Source organism: Takifugu rubripes, chromosome 15 (assembly GCF_901000725.2).
Source record: "Takifugu rubripes chromosome 15, fTakRub1.2, whole genome shotgun sequence".
NCBI classification, from domain to species: Eukaryota; Metazoa; Chordata; class Actinopteri; order Tetraodontiformes; family Tetraodontidae; genus Takifugu; species Takifugu rubripes.
Window position 1 is genome coordinate 10,502,356 of NC_042299.1, and position 20,998 is coordinate 10,523,353.

Here is a 20,998-nt window from a genome sequence, read left to right on the forward strand (position 1 = left end):
GTTTGTTAAGCTGTACTGCAAAAACGGACATTTCTAGGTAGAAAGCACTTTGTTTTCATCACTTTAAAACGAAAAAAGTTAAAGTAGAGGAGATCGGGAAGGGGACAAACGAAGGCGCTTTAAAAAAAAAAAAAAAAAGTCTGTGGTGCACTTACTGGCAGGATGATGGAAGATGAGAGAGGTGATGGTTCTTGCAGAGGCAGTGGGGAGGGATGAAACTGAAGGAAAAGAGTCCAGATGGTAGAACGAAGGCCTTGTCATGGCTCTCATTTCCTTTATTATTCACGATAAACCTGGAAAGTTTTGTTATTTGCTCTCAGGCCAGTGTTGGCCTAACAATTATATATTAGAATTTCACTGTGGTTTAGATTTAATTCTATATGTTGAATGGCAAAATCTCAAGCATGCCAACAAAAAAAGCAAATGAGCAACATAGATGAGTCAGCAAATTATTCTTTTTATTCCCTAATCAGACCTTGACCTGCTCGCTGCAGATTTTATGACATCTTACACATCGTCTCTTTAATAAAGAATCATGGTCAATTGTAGATAAGAAAAGCTGCTGTGGGGATTTTAACGGGATAAATATTTGATGTAAACAGCACTCTACAGCAGTATACATGATTTGAGCTCTAATTTTTATCACACATAGGTTGTATAAATAATCTTTATCTCAGTCAGGAAAATAAATACACATCAGTCTATAAAGAGAAATGTTTTTTCACTTAGATTAATCATTGTACAACATCAGCAGTTTGTTTTTACAGCTTATTTTCTGCAAGTAGGTGATGCCATGGCCTTTTTGTAAAAAAAGGGTCTTATAAATAAACTAAAAAGATAAAGATTTCATGTCCATCATTTCTCACGTCTTTCCTCGAGCACCCTGTCTGTCAACTGTTGCCATTTGTCCATGAAAGCTTATTTATTGTTATATATTTGAAGGGGAGCTCAAGGTTTGACTGTGACGTTGGCCCACTGGGGGAAGTTCCCCATGTCAAACATGGCATATCCCCAGGTGTTGATACCTAAATTGGTGGTAAAAATTCCAATGAGGTTCAGTCCAAATCCGGCTTTTACCTGGAGCGACAGAGAAAGTCAGAGTCAGTTAAATTCAAAATGTAATATTGATATATGGAACTTTAGCCATAAAATGATGTATTCCCCAATGTTTCAATGTTCACCTGTAATTAAATAGCTCTACTTCTGTTCCTGTGCTTTAAATTAGTGGGTAAATGTATGTTAAACTCACCATGTCTAGGACCTTCAGGTTTCCATATGAGAAGACGATAGCGTTGGGCGGCGTAGCCACGGGCAGCATGAAGGCCAGAGAGGCGGCAATGGTGCACGGCAGCATCACGTAGAGCGGGTGCATCTTAATGGCTATGGCCTGGCAAACACAGCAACGCCGCGTTAGCTGCGTGTAAACACCTCTGAGTGTGTGTGTATGAAGACTTGCGTTCACCATGGAGGCCAGTATCGGCAGGAACAGGGTGGTGGTGGCTACATTGCTGGAACACTCGGTGAACGTCGCCACCAGCATGGACAGCAGCAGGGAGATGGCGAAGGGGGGGATCTGCTGCAGGGGGGCCAGTCGCTGACCCAACCATTCAGACAAACCAGATTTCTGTGGGGAAACAAGAAAAGCAAATGTAGTGACCTGAGGTGTGAGGCAGTAGAAGGTGTTTTCAGGTGTTTACCTCACTGCCAGCAGCCAGAGCGAAGCCCCCTCCCAGCAGAAGGATCACATTCCAGGGCATCCGTTCGTGAACCACCTTCCAGCTCAGCAGAGTTTGTGGGGCCTTCACCTTCTTACCTGTGTGGCAGGTACACTCCAGTTCAGCCTGTTACTGACTCAGCCAGGCTGTTTTAGTGCTGGGTTATAACATCAGGCCTCCTCCTCACAGTTTTAGTGAGGTTTGATTGGCCCTTCAAGTAGATAATGAATGAAAGTTGTGGGTAAACATTCACCTTCTTTATCAGATCCATAACTTCCACATCTGGGGAGCTCCGAGGGGATGACAAAGAAGAACATGGAGACCAGGATAGCGACGGTTCCATCGGACACGTACCTGAAAGATACAATCGTTGAAAATGAAGTTGGCTTCTAAAAATACTGATAAAATATCAAAGAGAAAATCAGTTTCCAGTCATTCCAGCTTCTTTGAGCCGGGCTGACCAAAGCAAAGAAAGCCAAAAACTCACTTTCCGTCTTTGTTGAAGAGCACTGTTGCCCAGCCGTCGATGAAACCGGGTTCCCTGGTGAACCACAGCACCACCAGCAGAACAAAGATGATGAGCACCGACACCTCGGCGAACTTCATGCTCCCCAAACTCTTGTAGTCCTCCTTCATCACCCTGTAACCCTCCTGGTCCCTTTTGGATTTCACTCCACAGCTAAACGACTGCTTCAGACTGAGGAGGAAAGAGAGGAGATCAGCAAGGGTGAGGACAGACGAAGCCGGTGTGGGATTGTTCTGTCCCCTCACTTGAAGCCCAGGAACATGAAGTGGAGCCAGAACCAGGTCAACACCAGCATGAGCACCATGTTGGGGAAAGCAAAGCCGAACCAGCTGGCAAAGTTAATCACTCCTCCATTTTCAGGGAAGAGCCTTCAGAGAAGATGGGGAGGTTGCGTAAACTAGGACCTTGGGAATGTTTCTCTCTTGTTCTTGTTCACTTACTTCTCAATTTGGCCCTGCAGGATGATGTTGGGGGTCGTGCCGGTGAGCGTGGCCGTCCCACCGATGCAAGCAGAGTAACACACGCTCAGGCCCAAGCCTTTGGTCAGCCGGGTGTACTTTTCCGCCACTGTTTTCCTCCTGGACTCCAACTGTGAGGCTGAATTCCAAATGTGTTCATCCGCCACAGCTGGGGGCAAAAATAAGGTCATTGAACATCCAGGAGCCCGGACACACGGTGTTACTCACCTGCTCTGTCCTCCAGCCGAGCCGCCTCCTTTTCTGAGCTCTCCTGCTGAATGTTTGCCTCCGGTTTGAAGGACAGGTCGTCCACAGGTGTGTTCTGGCGCTCTTCCTCTATCTGCATTTCGATGTCCTTCAGCTGCTCCAGTATGGCGTTGGTGATGGGCAGCATCATGGCCGTCGCAGCCGAGTTGCTGATCCACATGGACAGGAAGGCGGTGACGATCATGACGCCCATCAGCAGCCTGTGTGAGTGGGCTGGATTGTGTTCATCTGCCATGATTATTATTTTATATCAATCATGTTCAGCTAGAAAGGCCCAATAAGAATCCATCACAATCATATTAAACAAAAGACCTCAAAAAATACGAAGGAAAGGGTTTGACTCCAACCTCCATCACAATTAGATGAGGGGAAACTACCAAAAGACAATAACACATGTACTTGCAAAACTACACACACAATAGAGTAAATGTATGTTGAATGTAATATGATAATGCAACGACCTGTTTTTTAAGTTAAACATACTTGACATACTTGGATGGCATTATTTCCATTCAATAACGAGAAGAAATCAGGAAGATTCATAAACACGCACTTCATCTCTTCTGGACAGTTTTGACCTTTTACTTTTCTTTTTTTATTTCTCTTCATCCACAATAACTGCTTAGAGAGTGTTATTGTTTTGCAGTTTGCTATAGGCCTTATAGAAATACAGACTTCTTATGAACAGTCTTTAGACTGTCCATAGACTTAATTCTCTTTTATACAACCTTTCAAAGCTCAAGTCTTGTTGATTATTGTGTAGCTCGATTCATGATAACCGGCTCGAATGCGACCTTACAGAGACGGACGAACACCGATGAACAGCAGAACTCTCAGAGCGATGCGTTTATGAAGGTTCCATTTTTCCACCGCGATGGCCACCAAAATTCCACCAATGAACAACATGTTGGAGTCCTTCAGATACTCGATGCTGACCTGAAACCAGATCACAGAGAAATCCACTTCCTTATGTTAACAACCTTCTGCTCCGACGCAGTTAGCTTTGCACAAAGGTGCAGACATGCAGTTGGGTCCAGTACCTGCTCAGCCTTCATGATGCCCATCATGGGGAAGAGAACAACGGGTAGGAGGGAGGTCACAGCCAGCGGCATGCACTCTGTACACCAGTACAGAGCCATGATTGCTATAGCATAGCCACATCTAGCCTCCTGTGAATGCAAAAACACAGACAGGGATGGAGGAATCGAGGAAAGAACAACAACCTTCAGCCATAAAACACGAAATTATAATAATTAGTGAAGCTTTTACAGAGAGCAAATGGGTGGAATCACTAATGTGTCATTAGAGTATCTGTTGTGATGATCCATCGAAGCCCTAATTTAAAAAGGACCAAAGAGACACTTGAAGGTCACATGACTTTGATTATATCAGTGTTAATCCACATGTCGCACATCTAGTTCTTGCACTTCTCTGCATTCTTCACTCAAAACTCAGATTTACAAAATCAGTGACAGATCTTTACGAGATAAAGACTTGATGATGTCTAACTTAGATTTGTATCCGTTTTCCATCATTCGGGAGAGTATATCATGATGAACTGTTTATCATGAGCTGTCTTTTTTACTGGGCGGCAGTTAAACCTGATGTTTATCTTATGTTATCTTATCTTCTTATCTTTTTAGGGGGAAAAGAGATAGAATATTTGGCAGTAAACATCACATATCAAAGAATATGTGAAAAATCATATTTACTGTGGAAAGGTTGATTTAAGGAGAGAGAGCAGGATTGAGATGAGAGATGCTACACGAGGAAGCAGAGTTAAATCTTAACGGACTCAAAGAAGATGGAGATCTAGGTAAGGTAAGAGCAGAACCACCAATTAAAACGTTTCTCATCCCCAAATCTCCTCCAAAAACTGCTGAATTATTGCGCCTTCTTACTTTAAACCCTTTTCCCCCATTGGATGAGATCAACCCCTGATTAACATGTTGCAGCTCTTCTTCTACAGACAGTTGGTGAAGGATTTACACACACACACACACACACACACACACACACACACACACACACACACACACACACACACAAAGTGGCTTGTCTAACGGTCTCTATATTAACGTTCTGTCTTTGCCCTCTGATCCTATCATGAGTGATTTTAGACTCATAGCTTTGAGTAATGAGGCATTCGGATGGTTTTAACATAAGCTAAAGGGGAAACCTGCCCTAAACAGATTAAAGGGCACGTATAGATAGGGCGGAGTACAAAAGACATCATAAACAGTATCACACACTTGGCTGGGTGAAAGCACCATGCACATCTGTTATTTATTGATTTTCAGCCCTGCTTCTTATAAAGTAGTAGCTTTAGATTAAAACTGTATTAGCAGAGGTATCCCACAGGGCTGTGTTAGAGCACCACTTTCATTTATACAAGTATGGCTGTACGTCTGCAGAAATGTTAAGTGAAATATACATTTTTAGTCCATTTGGGTGCCAGATGACGGTTGATCTCTTCCGAGTGTCAGATAATCTCTCAGTGTCTTATCGATTGACAGCTTTATAAGTGTGCTAACCGCTGCTGACTGTAGAACACCGTGGGATAAACAATCAGTAAATATATACATGCAACCATGCTGCTATCCACGTATTATTAACACACTGCAGCTAGACTGCAGCTACCTGGCAATAGAGATACGACACACATTCACACACACTCACCGGTACGGGGTACACCAGCGGCAGGGGAAGGAAGACAAATGGCGTTGCAATGATGATGATGTAGTTTCTGTGGTACCACAGCCACTTGCACCTCCTTTTAAACTCTCTGGTAAATAAGAGCAAAGCCATTGATGCAAAACTGCGACAGTGACAGCTAGATGCAGAAATACATCAGTAAAATGATAAAAAGCAACAAAAACGCAGCTATTAATGATACTAATGATACGAAGGAACGACGGTGGTTGGAACCAAGACGTGCTCTGCTGAGAAGCACTGTGATAATGACACTGATACAACTGTCTCCCGTTTATATGACTTGCGGCAAATCAAACATTAACTCAATGCCAAAGACTCAGTGGAGCAGACTACAGGCTGCAGGAGACATAGTGCAGAAGGATGTGGTGGTAAAGGTTGGAGGTCAAGATGTCGACCTGCACATGGGAGTCAATAATTTGTTAATGAACGACGCTCAAGTCTTTATTGATACAGCTGTCAATATACAGCAACATTGTCAATTTTTGATGTTTGATGTGTTTTATAGCTAACACGCGAAACGCTCAAACATATTTAGTCGTACGATATATTATATATAAAGCTGTCAAACCATCCTTTGTAGTAATATTCATGCTTAACCCCCATCTAACCGAAGCCCTGACGCTCTGTGAGGGTGCGTACAGAGGAACCGTCCCCTGTTTGCTTCATTTTAACCTGAAATGTTTCCTTGTAATCAAATATGAATCTTGATGAGCACCTTATTGCCGACAGCACCAATTATACATCCTGATTTAGTAATTTATGATTAAAAACTTGCCAAACTAAAGATTTGCGGTCTGGAGACAACAAATATTTGATGCTGAGGACGTTTAGGACGTTTTATCATGAACAAAAGATTACGGGCAATATAACTGATATCAGCCCTGAAAGGTTATATTCTGTATCTATACAGCATCTGAAGTAACGATCTCCATCCCTGAACGGAATGAGCCCCTCACTGATTTCAGAGCTAAAACAACATCTGTATCAACTAAACAACGTCGCTCGTTGAACGCCCACGGTCGCACCGTGTTGAGTAGGAAGGGGGACGCTGTCACGTCCATCCCAAAGTCAGGAGATGGCTGTGTTCTGCCAGACCCGGAGGGAATGCAGGCTAGATAAAAAAGAGATGAACCCAGATAAGGTAAGATTAGATAAGATAAATCCTAATTGTAGAGATATTTACCCTGGGCCAATGACACAAGCGTGCAGGACATTTTAAATCCCATCAAATGTCTTAACAGGACCCTGATGTTTAGTGGATCCACAAATATATGAGAAATAAATAATTCACATACCCAGAATATTAGACGTACTATGTTATACCAACTCTGGTGATGGAGAAGAACCACCGGAAGGTTTAAATTCTGTTTAATCAACATGTAAACAAAGCACTTCAGTCTATTTCAGAAGGGAACATAATAGGGAATTATAATAAGCTGTTTAATTTTGTTATTCTTGATAACACAGACATCTTTACTGATCCAAATTGTCTGACTTCGGCTTTTATTTTGAGGCTTGAACTGAAAGTCCTGTTTGATTTAGTTGTTGTTTTACACCAGCGATCAATAGAGGAGCATTACATAATATTTTACCTCAGCTTTGCACACACTGTATCGGCTCTAAAACGGCTGTATCGGCTCTAAAAGGGCCACTCTGAAGCTGTTTCTGGTCCCTTTCCGAGTTTTAGTGCCCTGAAATGTCCCATTTTGTTTTATACTAGCTGTTTTGGCAAACAAATTTTAAAAATTGGGTTATTTCTACTACTCTGAAAATCAAAATACACATAGATTTACACATTTATGCATGTTACACTGCTTCATATATCATATATGCAGTGTATTTATAGTAAAATGGGATATGCATAATTAAATCATAGTAGTTCTGATAGTGGGATTTAAATGAAAGGTTATTGGGACAAACAGGACATAGATTAGCAGTCACAGTTTAATGATTATCACAGACAGAGGCTGACCAATCAGGGCACCCGATGCGTGAGGGGGTCAGTAACTATTGACGTGCACACAAAGCTGCGCCCCAGAATTAGAACACGTCTGTCATTTACAAGTGGAGGGAGCACAAATACACACTTGCTTCTGCGACAAACAATATCGGATTGGTAGAAAGTGGGAGATACTTTTGGACATGAAGCTGGGAGTGGTTCTGCTCAGCCTCGTCCTCCTGCTGGACAAGGTCTTTGCTGCTGAAGGTACCAGCCTTTCATACAATGTGTAGGATTTTTTTAATGATATCTTGAAAACAGGGACAAAAAGAGGTAGGCTCGTTTTTGCAAGAGAAATCTGTCATTCATGGTTGATAGATTAACGATACTAGGTATTTCACAGATAGTAGACTTTTCCCCTGTTCTAACCTGTATGTGGGTTCATGAATTTCAGTATATGTTGGGATTTTTTTTAAATACGATTATATATATATATCCCTAACAACTGGAAAGGGGATTCTAAAAATATGACTGTCAATAAGTGTAGTTTTTTTATTGTAACTTTTAATAGATTGATAACTTTTCCCCCAAACCTTTTATTAATTCCTGACCTCAAACAAATACGCTGCAATTCCACAGAGTCCTGCGTGGGGCGCTGTGGCTCCTTCAACCCACGGTCCAAGTGTCAGTGCGATTCCATGTGCACGTACTACGAAAGCTGCTGCGTGGACTTTTACACCATTTGCCCCAAAAAGAGTCAGTGCAGAAGCACGTTAATTATAAGGGTGAACTTCACAGTTTTAACCACAAGCATTAACATCCGTCTGCCCCTAGTTTCCCGTGGCGACACCTTCAGCGAGACAGAGGAAGTTACAGAGGCGGCGACGACTCCTCCGGAGACAACTGCTGCACCGACTGTCGGCACGCTTGCAGCAACGACCCCCACCCCTCTAACCCCCAACACCCCGGACCCCACCTTCCTGCCCGTAGACGCCCACGCAGCCCCCTGCAGCGGCCGTCCGTTTGATGCCTTTCTGCAGCTGAAGAATACATCCATCTATGCGTTCCGAGGTGAATATCGACAGTGCAATTCCGAGTGGAAAGTAAAGAGTTGCCTGCACAGATTAATTTAAAATAGACTGCTTTTCCACCAAGGGGAATATTTTTTCGAGTTGGATGAGAAGTCCATCCTTCCCGGTTATCCCAAACTAATCCAGGACGTGTGGGGAATCCCTGGACCCATCGATGCTGCATTCACGCGCATCAATTGTCATGGAAAATCCTACATTTTTAAGGTTAACATTCTGTAATTGGTCCATCTTTAAAATGTTCGTTAGTTTAATGGAAAATCTGCAAACGTGCACAGCGAGACAACTTTCTAACCATCAGAATTTTTCTTTCTTGGCCTGCAGGGGAGCCAGTACTGGCGTTTTGACGGTGACGTCATGGATGAGGATTATCCCCGGAACATTTCGGTCGGTTTTGGAGATGTACCGGACGGTGTCGATGCTGCCTTTGCCGTACCTGCACCGAGTCACCGAGGAAAAGAAAAGGCCTACTTTTTTAAGGGTACAATAGGGACCTCAAAGTCCCGCAAACAAATGTACTAAATGTAATCAATTATCTCCCAAAGCATTCCTCAATGTTTTGTTTTTCTATCAGGAACCAAGCTCAGTTTAAGTGAAATTCTAAGATGATTTATGAAAGAATGGATGTAGATTTTATTTCCTGTGCTCCCTGTTTCAGAGGACAGGTATTACCAGTATGAGTTTAAGCACCAGCCGTCACACGAGGAGTGTGTGGAGATGAACAAAGCCTCCCCGTCCATTCTCTTCCGGCGATACAATGACCTCTTCTGCGATCAAACGTGGGAGGATTTATTCACAGAGCTATTTGGAGGCCCTGGTGAGGCTCTTCCTTGATCATTTCCTGTCTTCTATGTCCTTGTGTGGCTCTAACCAGTGTGGCCCCACATATTCAGTCTCCAGTCACCATTTAGGCCCTCGTCAGACCAGTCAAGACTGGGGCATCAGGCCCCCTGTGGATGCCGCCATGGTCGGAAAGGTCTTCCTCGGTCCAAAGCCTACATCTCCTCCACCAGCAAGACGGCGGAGCAACCGTAGGAGGAAGCCCAGCAGGAGACGCACACAGCGAAGGAGGCAGAGCCGCTTTGTGTATTTGTACGATTTGTGGGACTACGATTACTGGTTTGGTGATTATTCCACTGAGGGGACAACAAAGCAGAAGCACCAGAGCACACCTGTCCAGAATGTGTATTTCTTCATGAAAGGTACGGATAAAGAGCTCCATTTTCTGAAGTAAAATTGTTCTTTTATAACAAGGGAATCAAATAAAATGTTTGTTTCTTTTCTTTCCATAATGACAGACAAATACTACAGAGTGGACCTGCAGACCAAACGTGTAGACTCTGCCATCCCGCCTTACCCACGATCCATTGCTAAATATTGGCTGGGTTGTGAGGCTGAAGAACCATTTGATGCACCGAGGGCAGAGAAGAAACATTCATTTTAATGACGTCAGAGAACTTATAATGGCTTCTGTAGAATTAGCTAATATCGCATTTTGCTTTTTTTGTCAGCATTTAGAATAATAGTCACATATGTCAGTCAAATTAACTTGAGATTTTAATTTTGTGTGATGATCTTGAGCATTTCCAACAGTTAAAACTTTAGTAAAGCAATATAATGGTACAATTTCGAGCATTTCTTTACTCTTTAGTGGCCTTACATCCAGTGCCACCTGCAGGTCAAACTATTAATCTGCCATAGCAAAAGAATTCAAATGATGAGACTGAAGTTTTTATATATTGTACAATTTTCCGAAAAATTAAAGTTTTCCGTTAATATAACATTATCAGCGTAAATGTTTCCAGCCTATTAAGGAAAAAGTAAGAGTAATTATTGGGAAGCGCAAAAGGCACCGCTGGGATTCGAACCCAGGATCTCCTGTTTACTAGACAGGCGCTTTAACCAACTAAGCCACGGCGCCGGATGATGTAATGGTCATGTGTATATGCCATTATAAATTATATCTAATCTATTACACGATATTACTAAAACGGTACTAAATTAGTGTTATAGTGTTACAAGTTGTTATATGATGATATTGCCAATAAAAGAAAACAATGCCAATAGACAATCTAAACCTTTAAAGATACTTTATTGACATATTTTTTCAGCAAAAAGCTCATAATAAATACTCTTATCTGTGAATATTTACAATGTAAATCTAAATAGGTAATTCTTCAAATAATGTTTTTATTTTATCAGTCACCCAAGAAGATAATCAATCATGGCTGCTGAAATATTCAAATCAGACAAACTGAATTCCCCCAGGTCCTGAAAGCAGATGTCGGACAGGTCATCCATGGGCCCCTCTGTGGTGGAGAAATGCTTTTCCAGGAGACTTTCAACAGTCTTATTGAATCCATGATGTGCGACTGCAGCACAGCGACTTCCCTCAGGCTCAACCTCCTGTGAATCTTGGAGGAAGGCCTCAAAGTCCTCAGTCAACTCCCATTCATTCATGTCTGGCGATGCATCCAGAGGGAAATCGGTTAAGTCCAAGATTTCACTGAAATGGTTTTGGAAGGCACCTGAGAGATCCTGAGAGGGTGTTGTTTGGTTAGGGATATGGGATGTTGGTGCCGATATACCCTTGGATGGACTCTCCAACAAAGCTGAGAGCCTGGTGGACTGAGGCAAACATGGAGCAGGGTAAACTGGTGGAGAGGGGGCAGTAAAGGGGAATGAAGCACCAAAATTGGAGTATGGTGGACTAGGAGATGGAGGATAAAGGTATTCCACAGAAGGCTTGGGCAGTTCTCTTGATGATTTCTTGCTCTTGAAATAGCGTGCACGTCGATTTTGAAACCACACCTGTCGAAAAATAAGTAACAAACGGTGAATATTTGTATGGAGTTTTGGGAAAGTTACGCACAGGAAATCTCTGAGGCACGTATGCTTATTGGCCTGCATACCTGAATGGTAGACTCTGGCAGTCCAGTTCTAGATGCAAGGGACTCTTTCATTTTAATGTCAGGATAGTGTGTGATAGAGAAGGCCTTCTCTAGCTCGGCCAGCTGCGCCTTGCTGAACGTAGTGCGCCTCCGGCGACGTTGCGCGTCTGAGCGCGTCCTGTGCGTAATGCCGTGGAGACCTGCAGAGGAAGATACGACATTAAGACTTTTAATTTACTTTGCGACACCGGGTGCAATAAAGGTATTTACAGGCTTATTTCAGAAAACGACCATATGTAGAGTCGACAAAAACGGAACACTTCGAACTGGCTAAATTAAGCTAAGTATACTCTTACAATTGCCAATATTACGCATTTCAAGCCAAATAACAAAGATCACGGTTGTGGTTGTAAATTAGCCACCAATCCAACTGGAAATACACCCAGTCTATGGTTAGAAATATCGGCTCACTCACCAGTAATACAGTCTTGTGCGTAATTGTCGTTGTTGTTCATATCCATGCACGCAGCGGGCCAGTAGTGTCCGGAGTAAAACGTGTTCATTTTCGAAACATTGCCACCAGAAAAATCCGACCCGTAAGCCATTTGTTGTGTAGAATTCAGTAGCAAAGCAAACGTCTTTCTGCAAGTCTGTCCTCAACACTGGTGATCACGACGGACACTGGAGCTTCTTATAGAGCTGGTTTGACAGACACAATGCAACCCCCTATGCAAATCAGCCCTTGCACATCGTGTTGGATATTGTTAAGTCTTACGAACGCGTGCCTTTGATATGTTACACACCTATTTAATGGCTGTCCGGCTATTTGGTGGCCATTTGATCCCGATGAGCCATTAACATTCCCATTCGGATTGGACGGAGCTTGCAGAAGTGCAAAGTCTCACAACACTGATATATTTGTTGCAAACATAAGACTTTTCTGAATCATTTTGAATATTGCAAAAAGATATGTGGGGAAATCCGAATAAAGAACACCAGAAACGCACCTATTGACCTATTGAAACTGATGCTGTTAAAAGAGGCTCGCGCAATGATTCGTGTGCCCTCCTTTCCCCTCCCAGAATTTCTGTATAAATAGCCATTTCTGTGATACACTCGAGCACCAATCCACATATAACGCAACAACGACATTTTCCTACATTTCTGGCACTTTAGTCTGGGCCACATCCTTCATCCATTTATCGGCCCTCCTGGCGCGCACGCAGCAGCAGAAAAAGAGTGTGCGGACGCTGGAAGTGTATTGAAGCTGCTGGAGAGGACGGCTTCAGTCATCCACGATGTGTCGAGGTGATAAATCGTCCCAGTATTTCTGCTTCCTGTTCGGTTGCGTTTTCACAAAAGAAAACACCGGATAGCGCACAGTCCAATGCTCAAGTTCCCAGGAAAGTGCAAGACTCAAGAAGCGGATTTGAATTTTTAGCGAAGACGTGGAATTCAATTCAACCTTAAAACTGTGCCAAATTCATTGCAAACGCCAAATACTAAATGATTTTACCGATAGAGCCTCGGTTATGCAGATGTGGCTCGATGGCGAGCACGTGATGTAGGCTAAACTTATTGAAAAACCCTAAAGCTTCTTCAATATGCGTGATTAGGTCCAATTAGGGGCAAAGTATTCCTCTTTGGCTGCTACTCTGTTCAACAATTGATCAGTAATGCGACGCCTGTACAACCCCTGGTCATATGACTGACATTAAGTGCACTGATACCAAAAAACAAATGGGCTATCGAAACTGGTCACATGACTGTTATGGAGACATGTTGGCTCATATGCTTTGTTTAGCCTGAAAGTGCTAAACAAGGGCACGGATGGAGGATGGATGGATGGGTGGATGGATGGATGGGTGGATGGATGGATGGGTGGACGGACGGACAGACAGACAGACAGACAGACAGACAGACAGACAGACAGACAGACAGACAGACAGACAGATAGATAGATAGATAGATAGTCAGCAAAGTCTCAAAAGTTATAAATATAAAATTGAGCCCTTTGATCAAATTTTATTAGAATTTGAAAAAGAAGTGTGACAGGATTATGAAGAATAGAAAAAACAAAGAAGAAAAAATAAACAGAGGAAGAGAATAGAATAACACTGACCTTGTGACCAGCGTTCAAAGGACTAAATGAAAACACATGCATGACTATATGGGAACGTTTTCCCTCAAATTTTAAGTATTTTCTGTGAAATATGATGGGTCATTGGCCATTTTTCTATCCAGTATTTCAAACTTTATTTCTGACCTCACCTGGGAAGAGGGGGGGTGTTACAATACACAAACCTTCCTTCTTCCGGAGTCTGAATGCTTCAGTTTATACTTTCCAAACTCAGGTGTGCACACAGAATCGCCTCTCTTCCCTCTGCTCTAAGAAAGCAGAGGCTGACACTCACGTGTGAATGGCACTGCACCCTCCTCTTCCTCACCTACATCCTCGCTCCTGCCTTCACAATACACAAACGCCGTTCTTCAGGCTGCCGTTTGAAGTGGAAACTCCATCTACATTTCCTGTCAACCCGACAGATTTTTTGGGTCTAATCCCTGTGCTGCTTTGCCGAGGTGAGACGATCACTCCTCACCCATGATCCCCTGCTGCACAAACCCTTCTGGATCAGAGAAATAGGAGCTGAGTGTGATTCCAACTTGGCTGCGGATAAAAGAATGTCCTAAGAAGAGGGAAGCAGTATAGGCGCGACTTATGCATTATATAAATATAGATTATGACTCGAGGAATGTTGAGGACATTGCTGGGATGTAGCAGGTCGCTGTGACTGACGCTGATGGAACTGCGTGCACACATTTTTATAAACAGAAGCAGTTTCAACACAGAAGACTGCATATTTTTCATACACTTTCTCGTCACTGTGATTATGAGGTTTGCTTTGATGAACCATCAGCGCAATAAGAATAGGAATTAATGCTGCAAGCTGCACTCGCACACCTGTCGGGGGTGGCTGGCAGGTAGGGTGAGATGACAGGACCTGCTTCCTGTTACCAGTAGGTGGCGCTCTGATTATGATCAAATATTGTGGTACATGCGCTCAGACTGACACAACAATCACTCATGTGACCTCTGAGTGTAATTTGATCGTGCGGGTCAGAGTTATGGCCCCTTCCTGTTCCTGAAAAATATGAAGACACAATCTGATCCGCGAAGAGTCGTCAAAGTCAACAGAATTTGCCACCCAGCCATGAATGTTTGACAAAAACTCAGGGTTTTCTGGCAAAACTGTACACTTTTCCGGCTGCTTCATTGAAAATTTGTACAAAATTAGAAAATTTGTTGTTCCAGAACCACTTTACAAACACCTGTTAGCTCCAAGTTTAATGCATGTTTGGCAAATTTAGGTAGTGGTAGTTTTGTTGAAGATATCTAGTTGGCGCTATAACACAAAGTGAATATTGACAAGTGTGTGTATTTCTGTAAGAATTATGGTCAAACATGTAAAGTTTGAGGCAACTGGAAGACATATAGCCAAGTTAGAACAGCTTTTTCATATTATTGCATATTGTAATATATATTTCTGCAGGCCCAGACCAAAATCAAACACCTGACCTTTGACCCTGATTTGACAACATTTGTCTGAGTGACAGCCACTTCCTGTTTTATGGCGAAACATCGAACTTTGCCTTGCCCCCACAGCCACGCTCCCTGAGGAAGACTTAAATGACTCACAATTAAAAATAACTTTTTCCTGTCGATTGTAGAACTCAAATATGACGATGTTCTGATGAAATCTCCAGGAGTTTGTTAATGTGCCTGAAAATGACAGAAATCTGGTCAAAATCGCACATCAATTCCAAATGGCGGACCTCCTGTTTGACTTAGAACATCACCCTGATAAAATCTTTGGTACATTTTTTACATGAACCCACCAATTTTCATGCGTACAGGTGAAACCAGATCCCCGGGCTGCTGTGATGACCTGTACCTAGGTGGCGCCAGAGACCCATAAAATCCTTAGTTTTTCACTAGACCTTGTATGCCTACCAAATTCATAGTTTTTGAGCATGTTTTAGCCCATCTAAAACAATTAATTTGGGGACAGAATAATTTTTTAAAATACATGAAAAAAGGAGAAAATCAAATTCCTCCAAAACAACAAGGGCTTCGCCAGTGCTCGGGCCCTGAATAGCAGTGTTAATTCAGCTCCAATTCACGAGCCTAAAATTCATATTAGAGCACAGTGGCCCTGGAATTCCTCTGAGCAGCACTGTTCTAGCGGCTTGATGCTCGGGCCCAAGGTCCTCCCCCCCGGTGGGTGGGAACTAATACCAGAGTTCAACCTCCCAAATTACTCCGTCCGTTTTTCACTCCGCGGAGGAAGGAAACCGACAGAAGCGCAACACTGCAGGTAGGAACCAGCATTCCGCGTCCGTTTGTGGGACGTTTTTAAGCCCTTCTGTCGTTTCAGACGAAAGCTCGAGAGAGTTCCACCGTCCACCGTCGTGACGCACTAATAACACATTTATGCGTCAAACAGCCGCACCCCCCCGTCACAAAAGTTTCTTGATTTGGCATGGAATAGACAAGTGGAACGGGAGAGAGGCGGGATAGCGGTCACGCACAATAACGCACCTCCTCATTGTTGAACTCATCTCGCAACCCTAATTCCTGCAAATGCGGGCAGATGAGATGAAACCACAAGGAGACGATTCATAAAAAGCAGCAAAACTTTGCAAGAATGCAGCAATTGTTTTCCTCATTCTTCCTTTCTGGGAGTTCTTATTTGCACTGGATAACTTCAGCTTTTGAGCAACAACAACTCAGAAGTGTTGTAATGTGTGGTAAATCCACAGTTGTCACGTTAAGGAGCAAAGTAAAGTTTATAGTTTTCCAATACAACAGAAAAAATATCGTTTTTTTCTGACCAGGATGTCCAGGGAACAGAAGGCAGTGGCCCGTGCCAGAAAGGCCTTTGAAACAGGCCGATCCAAACCATTGGAGCACCGGATCCATCAGCTGAAGAACTTGCAGCGCTTATTGACCGAGAGGAAGAAAGAAATAGTGGACGCCATCAAAAAGGACCTCGGTAAGGTGAGTAGCACCTCTGCCTCCACACTCAGCTCTGAGTCTGTGGGCTCAAACATTTCACCTGTTAAAGGCACCTGGGCGCCTAATGATCCTCTCACTCTGTTAAAGTCTGAAGCATCAGATGCCTCCAATAACAGAATTGAATTATGAAACATTTGAAGAACAAATCCACTGATGAACTCACTTGTCTCTGCAATATTTGAGTTTTGCAAATTGCAAAATGGCGAATAATTTATTTGATTTAAAAAAAAAAAAAAGCAGCCATATTAGCAGGCTACCCCCTTGTCTTTGTCATCATCCAAAGAGCGAGGAGGGAACCCAGCTCTACGAGACGCTGGGCCTGGAGGGGGAGATCAACATGGCTGTCAAGAAGCTGAAGGAGTGGGCAGCACCTCGACCTGTGGAGAAGAACCTGATGACCCTCTCGGACACCGTCTACATCAGGCCGGAGCCTCTCGGAGTGGTGCTGATCATCGGAGCCTGGAACTATCCCTGGGCCATTACCATCCAACCGCTGATTGGGGCAATCGCTGCCGGTAACGTGTGTGTGTGTGTGTGTGTGTGTGTGTGTGTGTGTGTGTGTGTGTGTGTGTGTGTGAGGGGGTGGGTGGAATTAACAGGTGAAAAAGCAGCGTGCAGATTAAAACAGGGTTATTGTTCATGAGCCTATCAGATTTCACATGACCTTTCCTCTGTTGTGAACGTTGGGAGTCTTGTGAACGTAACTACACCACTTCCTTTTTATGACCCGACCTGTCAGACTAACGCGTCAAAGGCCACAATGGCAACAGAATTTAAAAGCATTTGTGCAACCATGGCGTGTGGGCTATCTCTTGTGAGGTGGTTTTTACTGCGTCATCCTGCACATTTCTCAACGCTGGCTCCTATCAGCGAGCGCTCAGAGGTCAGGGTTAAACCCCGAGTCAATCCCTAATCTGCAAAACACAGATTCTAATTCGTTGATTCGTGTTTGTTGTACCTTTCCCTTAAATATTAGTGCTCTAACAATCACTGCCAGCTGTCAAAAATAGTGTGTTGGAACTACTACGGTGATGGTTGCTAAGCATAAAGTCCAACTCCTGTCAGGCTGTGTGCATAACACAGACTTTAGACTTTAGCCTCCTGCACCACCAGTGACAGATAGAATCACAAGTCAGGAGGTGATTTAAAATCCAGGCCAAAGGCACATGGCTGCATTCACTCCTGTTTAGATACTAAATAGCAGCTGTTTCTGTTCACTATGGTAACCCAAAACATTGAGATGTAGTTCCAGCTTGCCTAGTGGCATCTTGTGGACAGAGCCAGGATCAGAGAGCTATTTAATTTTCCGTTCTGGAAACAGATATTAATAACATCAGTAATTAGACACCACAATAGCCTGTAGATTTAATCCAATACTGGAAACACCTTTTTGCTCCAATACTGTTTCTATTTGAACATGTTTATAGTTGGAAATGTGCACCTCTGTGGGCACTCATCTGCAAATGTAAGGAAGGAATCTTCCTTATCTTCCTTAGGAAGATCTATAACATGAAACTGTGGATTGTGTGTTTGTTCAGGTAATGCTGCTGTGATCAAACCCTCTGAGGTTTGCGTTCACACTGCAAAGGTCATGGAGGACCTGCTGCCACTTTACATCGATAAAGTAAGGAAGCGTCTCGAAACATCAGCATGAAAGTGTTCAGTGACCTAATCACACAGGCACTGTTTAGTTATTTCTGCAATAACTAACGGGATTACTGCGTATTACTCAAGGATTAAGGATTAAAACATGAAATGCTGTAACTGAATGGTTACAGAGTCCTTGTAGGTTGAATCATCCACTCGGAAAAATCACACATGCCTTTTATTAATAAGGATGTTTGTGTCCCGCACATTAGGAGCTTTACCCTGTGGTAACCGGGGGGGTGACGGAGACCCAGGAACTGCTGCGGCAGAGGTTCGACCACATCTTTTACACCGGTAACGGTATGGTGGGAAAGCTGATCATGGAGGCTGCTGCTAAACATCTGACACCCGTTACGCTGGAGCTGGGCGGCAAGAGCCCCTGCTACATCGATAAGAACTGTGACCTGACAATAGCCTGCAGGTCAGAACCGCCGACGCTTGCATATTAATGAGCATCGTGGCGCTTGAAGCTTGCACATCTGCTGTTTCCCTCCTGCTAACTCTGCTCTTGATGCACAGGCGCATTGCCTGGGGGAAGTACACCAACTGTGGTCAGACCTGCATCGCCCCAGACTACATCCTGTGTGAGCCCAGCATTCAGAACCAAGTCATCGAGGAGGTCCAGAAGGCTGTTAAGGTGTGGAAGAGCCACGATTCTTCATTAATCCATGATTCCCTGATAAATGGTGCTAAAGCAGCTAATAGCAGGAACTGCTGAAGTCGGGACATCACTAATCAACTTCAGTTTTATAACATGAGCATAAAAGAACTCTTAAGAAATTCAATACCATGCCAAATTTTCTCATTTTTGTTAAAAGTTGTTTGCTCTTATAGGAGTTCTACACGGACGACCCAAAGTCCTGCCCCGACTACTGTCGCATCATCAACCAGCGCCACTTCAAGAGGATAATGGCCATGTTGGAAGACAGCACCATCGCTGTGGGAGGAGACAACGACGAGTCGGACTGCTACATCGGTAAACACCACACCTCTCACTCAGGACTTCCACCGTGTTCCCATTGGGTTCCGCTGTACAAATGATGATCCTATGTTCTGTTTAGCCCCCACAATTCTGAAAGACGTGAAGCCAGAAGCAAAGGTGATGCAGGAGGAGATATTTGGACCACTGCTGCCCATCCTGTCGGTCAGCGGCCTCGATGAAGCCATCAAGTTCATCAACAGAGGAGAAAAACCGTTAGCACTCTACGTCTTCTCGCATGATAGCAAGGTATCCAGGTGAAGAAATGTCTTCAGGGCTGCTTGTGGATGCAACAACACTCTTGTTCTCTGCTCTGAAGGTCATAAACAGAGTGAGAGATGAAACCTCCAGTGGAGGCCTGCTGGCCAACGACTGTCTGGTGCATTATTCTGTCAGTTCGCTGCCATTTGGTGGAGTGGGTGAGTACTTCCACAGGCAGGACTCTGCTTTTCTGCTTTCTTTAAACGGTGACGTCACCGTCTCAGCGTTGAAGTTGGGCCGTGTGTACGGAACACCGTATGTACATGTGCACGTGGGTCTCGTGACAGTCTTTAAAAATGTGCTGGCGTGTGCAGGAAACAGTGGGATGGGCTGCTACCACGGCAAGTTCAGCTTTGACCAGTTGAGCCACCAGCGCGGATGCCTCATCAAACAGCTGAAGATGGAGGGGATGAACAGCATGCGTTACCCCCCTCACACGGCCAAGAAGCTGGGTTGGGCGCGGTTCTTCATCCTGAAGACCGTAGACCTGGGCTGGGTGGGTCGCATGGTGTTGTTAGCCGTCATGGTCGTGGGGGCTGCTGTTGCATTTCAGGTGAGCCAGAGATAAAACACGGATGCTGCTGAAGCATATTTCAGGGAGCATGTAAAGTTCACTACCCTGTATCACCACCAGGAAGAGGAAATACGCCATTGATCAGATGTACATTTTAAAATGATGATGAAGTGTCGATACTAAAGAAGGAAATAAAGAAAGAAACACATTACAGGAGTAACTTCTAAACTGACTGCCTTCTTTGTTGCAGCACTACCTGAACTGAAGCCAACTTTACAAACAAGAAAGAGGAAACATCACTTCGACAAGGTCCAGGCACCTAAAAATGAAGGAAATATTCAAGCCGCACTAGATTTTATTATGCACGTTCTGGGAATTAATTATGAGCCACCCATGGAAGCAGCTTTGGTCCTCCCTGCCCTCCCAGGTTCAGCTCTACGGTTCCACCCAGCAGTACAGAAGTCTCCAGTGAGGAAAACTAATCCCATCTGTGTTTGTTTACTAATAAGTCCTGCTGGAATCTAATGCTTTCAACTTTCCAAAATCTTTCTTCCGGGATAATTTTAGAAATGGCACTTATGTGATGTACCTTTGCATCAGGTGCATTTAGCAAGAAAGCAACTTGTCTTCATCTGTCCAATGTTTGAGGGGAAGCAACAGCAGATCAGCTATCAAAATGAAGGAATATATTGAATTGTATTTGGAAAAAAACTGTAAAAATTGCCTTTAAACTTACCGGTAACTAACTATAAATATCAGTAACTACTAAACATTTATTTTAAAATATATAACTAAAAGTTTAATATATCAACAAAATGTAGATGTGTGTGAACCTCAATTGCATTCAAAGTCAAATAAATATATGTGTGAATGTGTCAGTTTGTGATTTATTTGCAATTATAAGCTAGAAACCACTATGAA

General features: G+C 43.6%; 4 protein-coding genes and 1 non-coding gene across 6 annotated transcripts; 2 read left to right on the plus strand and 3 right to left on the minus strand.

The window, feature by feature from the left end:
* Positions 1 to 450: 450 nt before the first annotated feature.
* Positions 451 to 5,845, minus strand: LOC101063593 (solute carrier family 13 member 2-like). The gene is made up of 12 exons (XM_029848395.1): positions 5,646 to 5,845; positions 4,007 to 4,135; positions 3,766 to 3,902; positions 2,928 to 3,166; positions 2,682 to 2,868; positions 2,487 to 2,609; positions 2,203 to 2,412; positions 1,969 to 2,069; positions 1,698 to 1,813; positions 1,463 to 1,624; positions 1,250 to 1,387; positions 451 to 1,077 (listed from the first exon to the last, which is right to left on the minus strand). Exons 1-12 carry the CDS (start codon positions 5,772 to 5,774, stop codon positions 949 to 951), a joined length of 1,800 nt encoding a protein of 599 aa, XP_029704255.1. The 5' UTR covers positions 5,775 to 5,845; the 3' UTR covers positions 451 to 948.
* Positions 5,846 to 7,722: 1,877 nt separating this feature from the next.
* vtnb (vitronectin b) lies at positions 7,723 to 10,489 on the plus strand. Its single transcript, XM_003971038.3, has 8 exons — positions 7,723 to 7,887; positions 8,260 to 8,376; positions 8,455 to 8,691; positions 8,776 to 8,915; positions 9,033 to 9,189; positions 9,367 to 9,525; positions 9,602 to 9,910; positions 10,007 to 10,489. Exons 1-8 carry the CDS (start codon positions 7,824 to 7,826, stop codon positions 10,150 to 10,152), a joined length of 1,329 nt encoding a protein of 442 aa, XP_003971087.1. The 5' UTR covers positions 7,723 to 7,823; the 3' UTR covers positions 10,153 to 10,489.
* Positions 10,095 to 13,015, minus strand: LOC115252777 (homeobox protein SEBOX-like). Of its 2 annotated transcripts, none has more exons than XM_029848876.1 (3): positions 12,760 to 13,015; positions 11,621 to 11,799; positions 10,095 to 11,519 (listed from the first exon to the last, which is right to left on the minus strand). In XM_029848876.1, the coding sequence occupies exons 1-3, from the start codon at positions 12,785 to 12,787 to the stop codon at positions 10,911 to 10,913; spliced, it is 816 nt and encodes a 271-aa protein (XP_029704736.1). In that variant the 5' UTR covers positions 12,788 to 13,015; the 3' UTR covers positions 10,095 to 10,910. The 2 variants fall into 2 exon arrangements, with proteins under 2 accessions (XP_029704736.1, XP_029704735.1); XM_029848875.1 differs by having other exon boundaries at positions 12,075 to 13,015.
* Positions 10,556 to 10,629, minus strand: trnat-agu (transfer RNA threonine (anticodon AGU)). The gene has a single exon. It is a non-coding gene; the product is annotated as a tRNA-Thr (tRNA).
* A 2,881-nt stretch (positions 13,016 to 15,896) lies between the features above and the next one.
* aldh3a2b (aldehyde dehydrogenase 3 family, member A2b) lies at positions 15,897 to 20,952 on the plus strand. The gene is made up of 11 exons (XM_003971039.3): positions 15,897 to 15,975; positions 16,496 to 16,658; positions 16,960 to 17,191; positions 18,215 to 18,300; positions 18,536 to 18,744; positions 18,843 to 18,960; positions 19,158 to 19,299; positions 19,385 to 19,551; positions 19,622 to 19,721; positions 19,878 to 20,116; positions 20,328 to 20,952. Exons 2-11 carry the CDS (start codon positions 16,497 to 16,499, stop codon positions 20,340 to 20,342), a joined length of 1,470 nt encoding a protein of 489 aa, XP_003971088.2. The 5' UTR covers positions 15,897 to 15,975; position 16,496; the 3' UTR covers positions 20,343 to 20,952.
* The last annotated feature ends 46 nt before the right edge of the window (positions 20,953 to 20,998 follow it).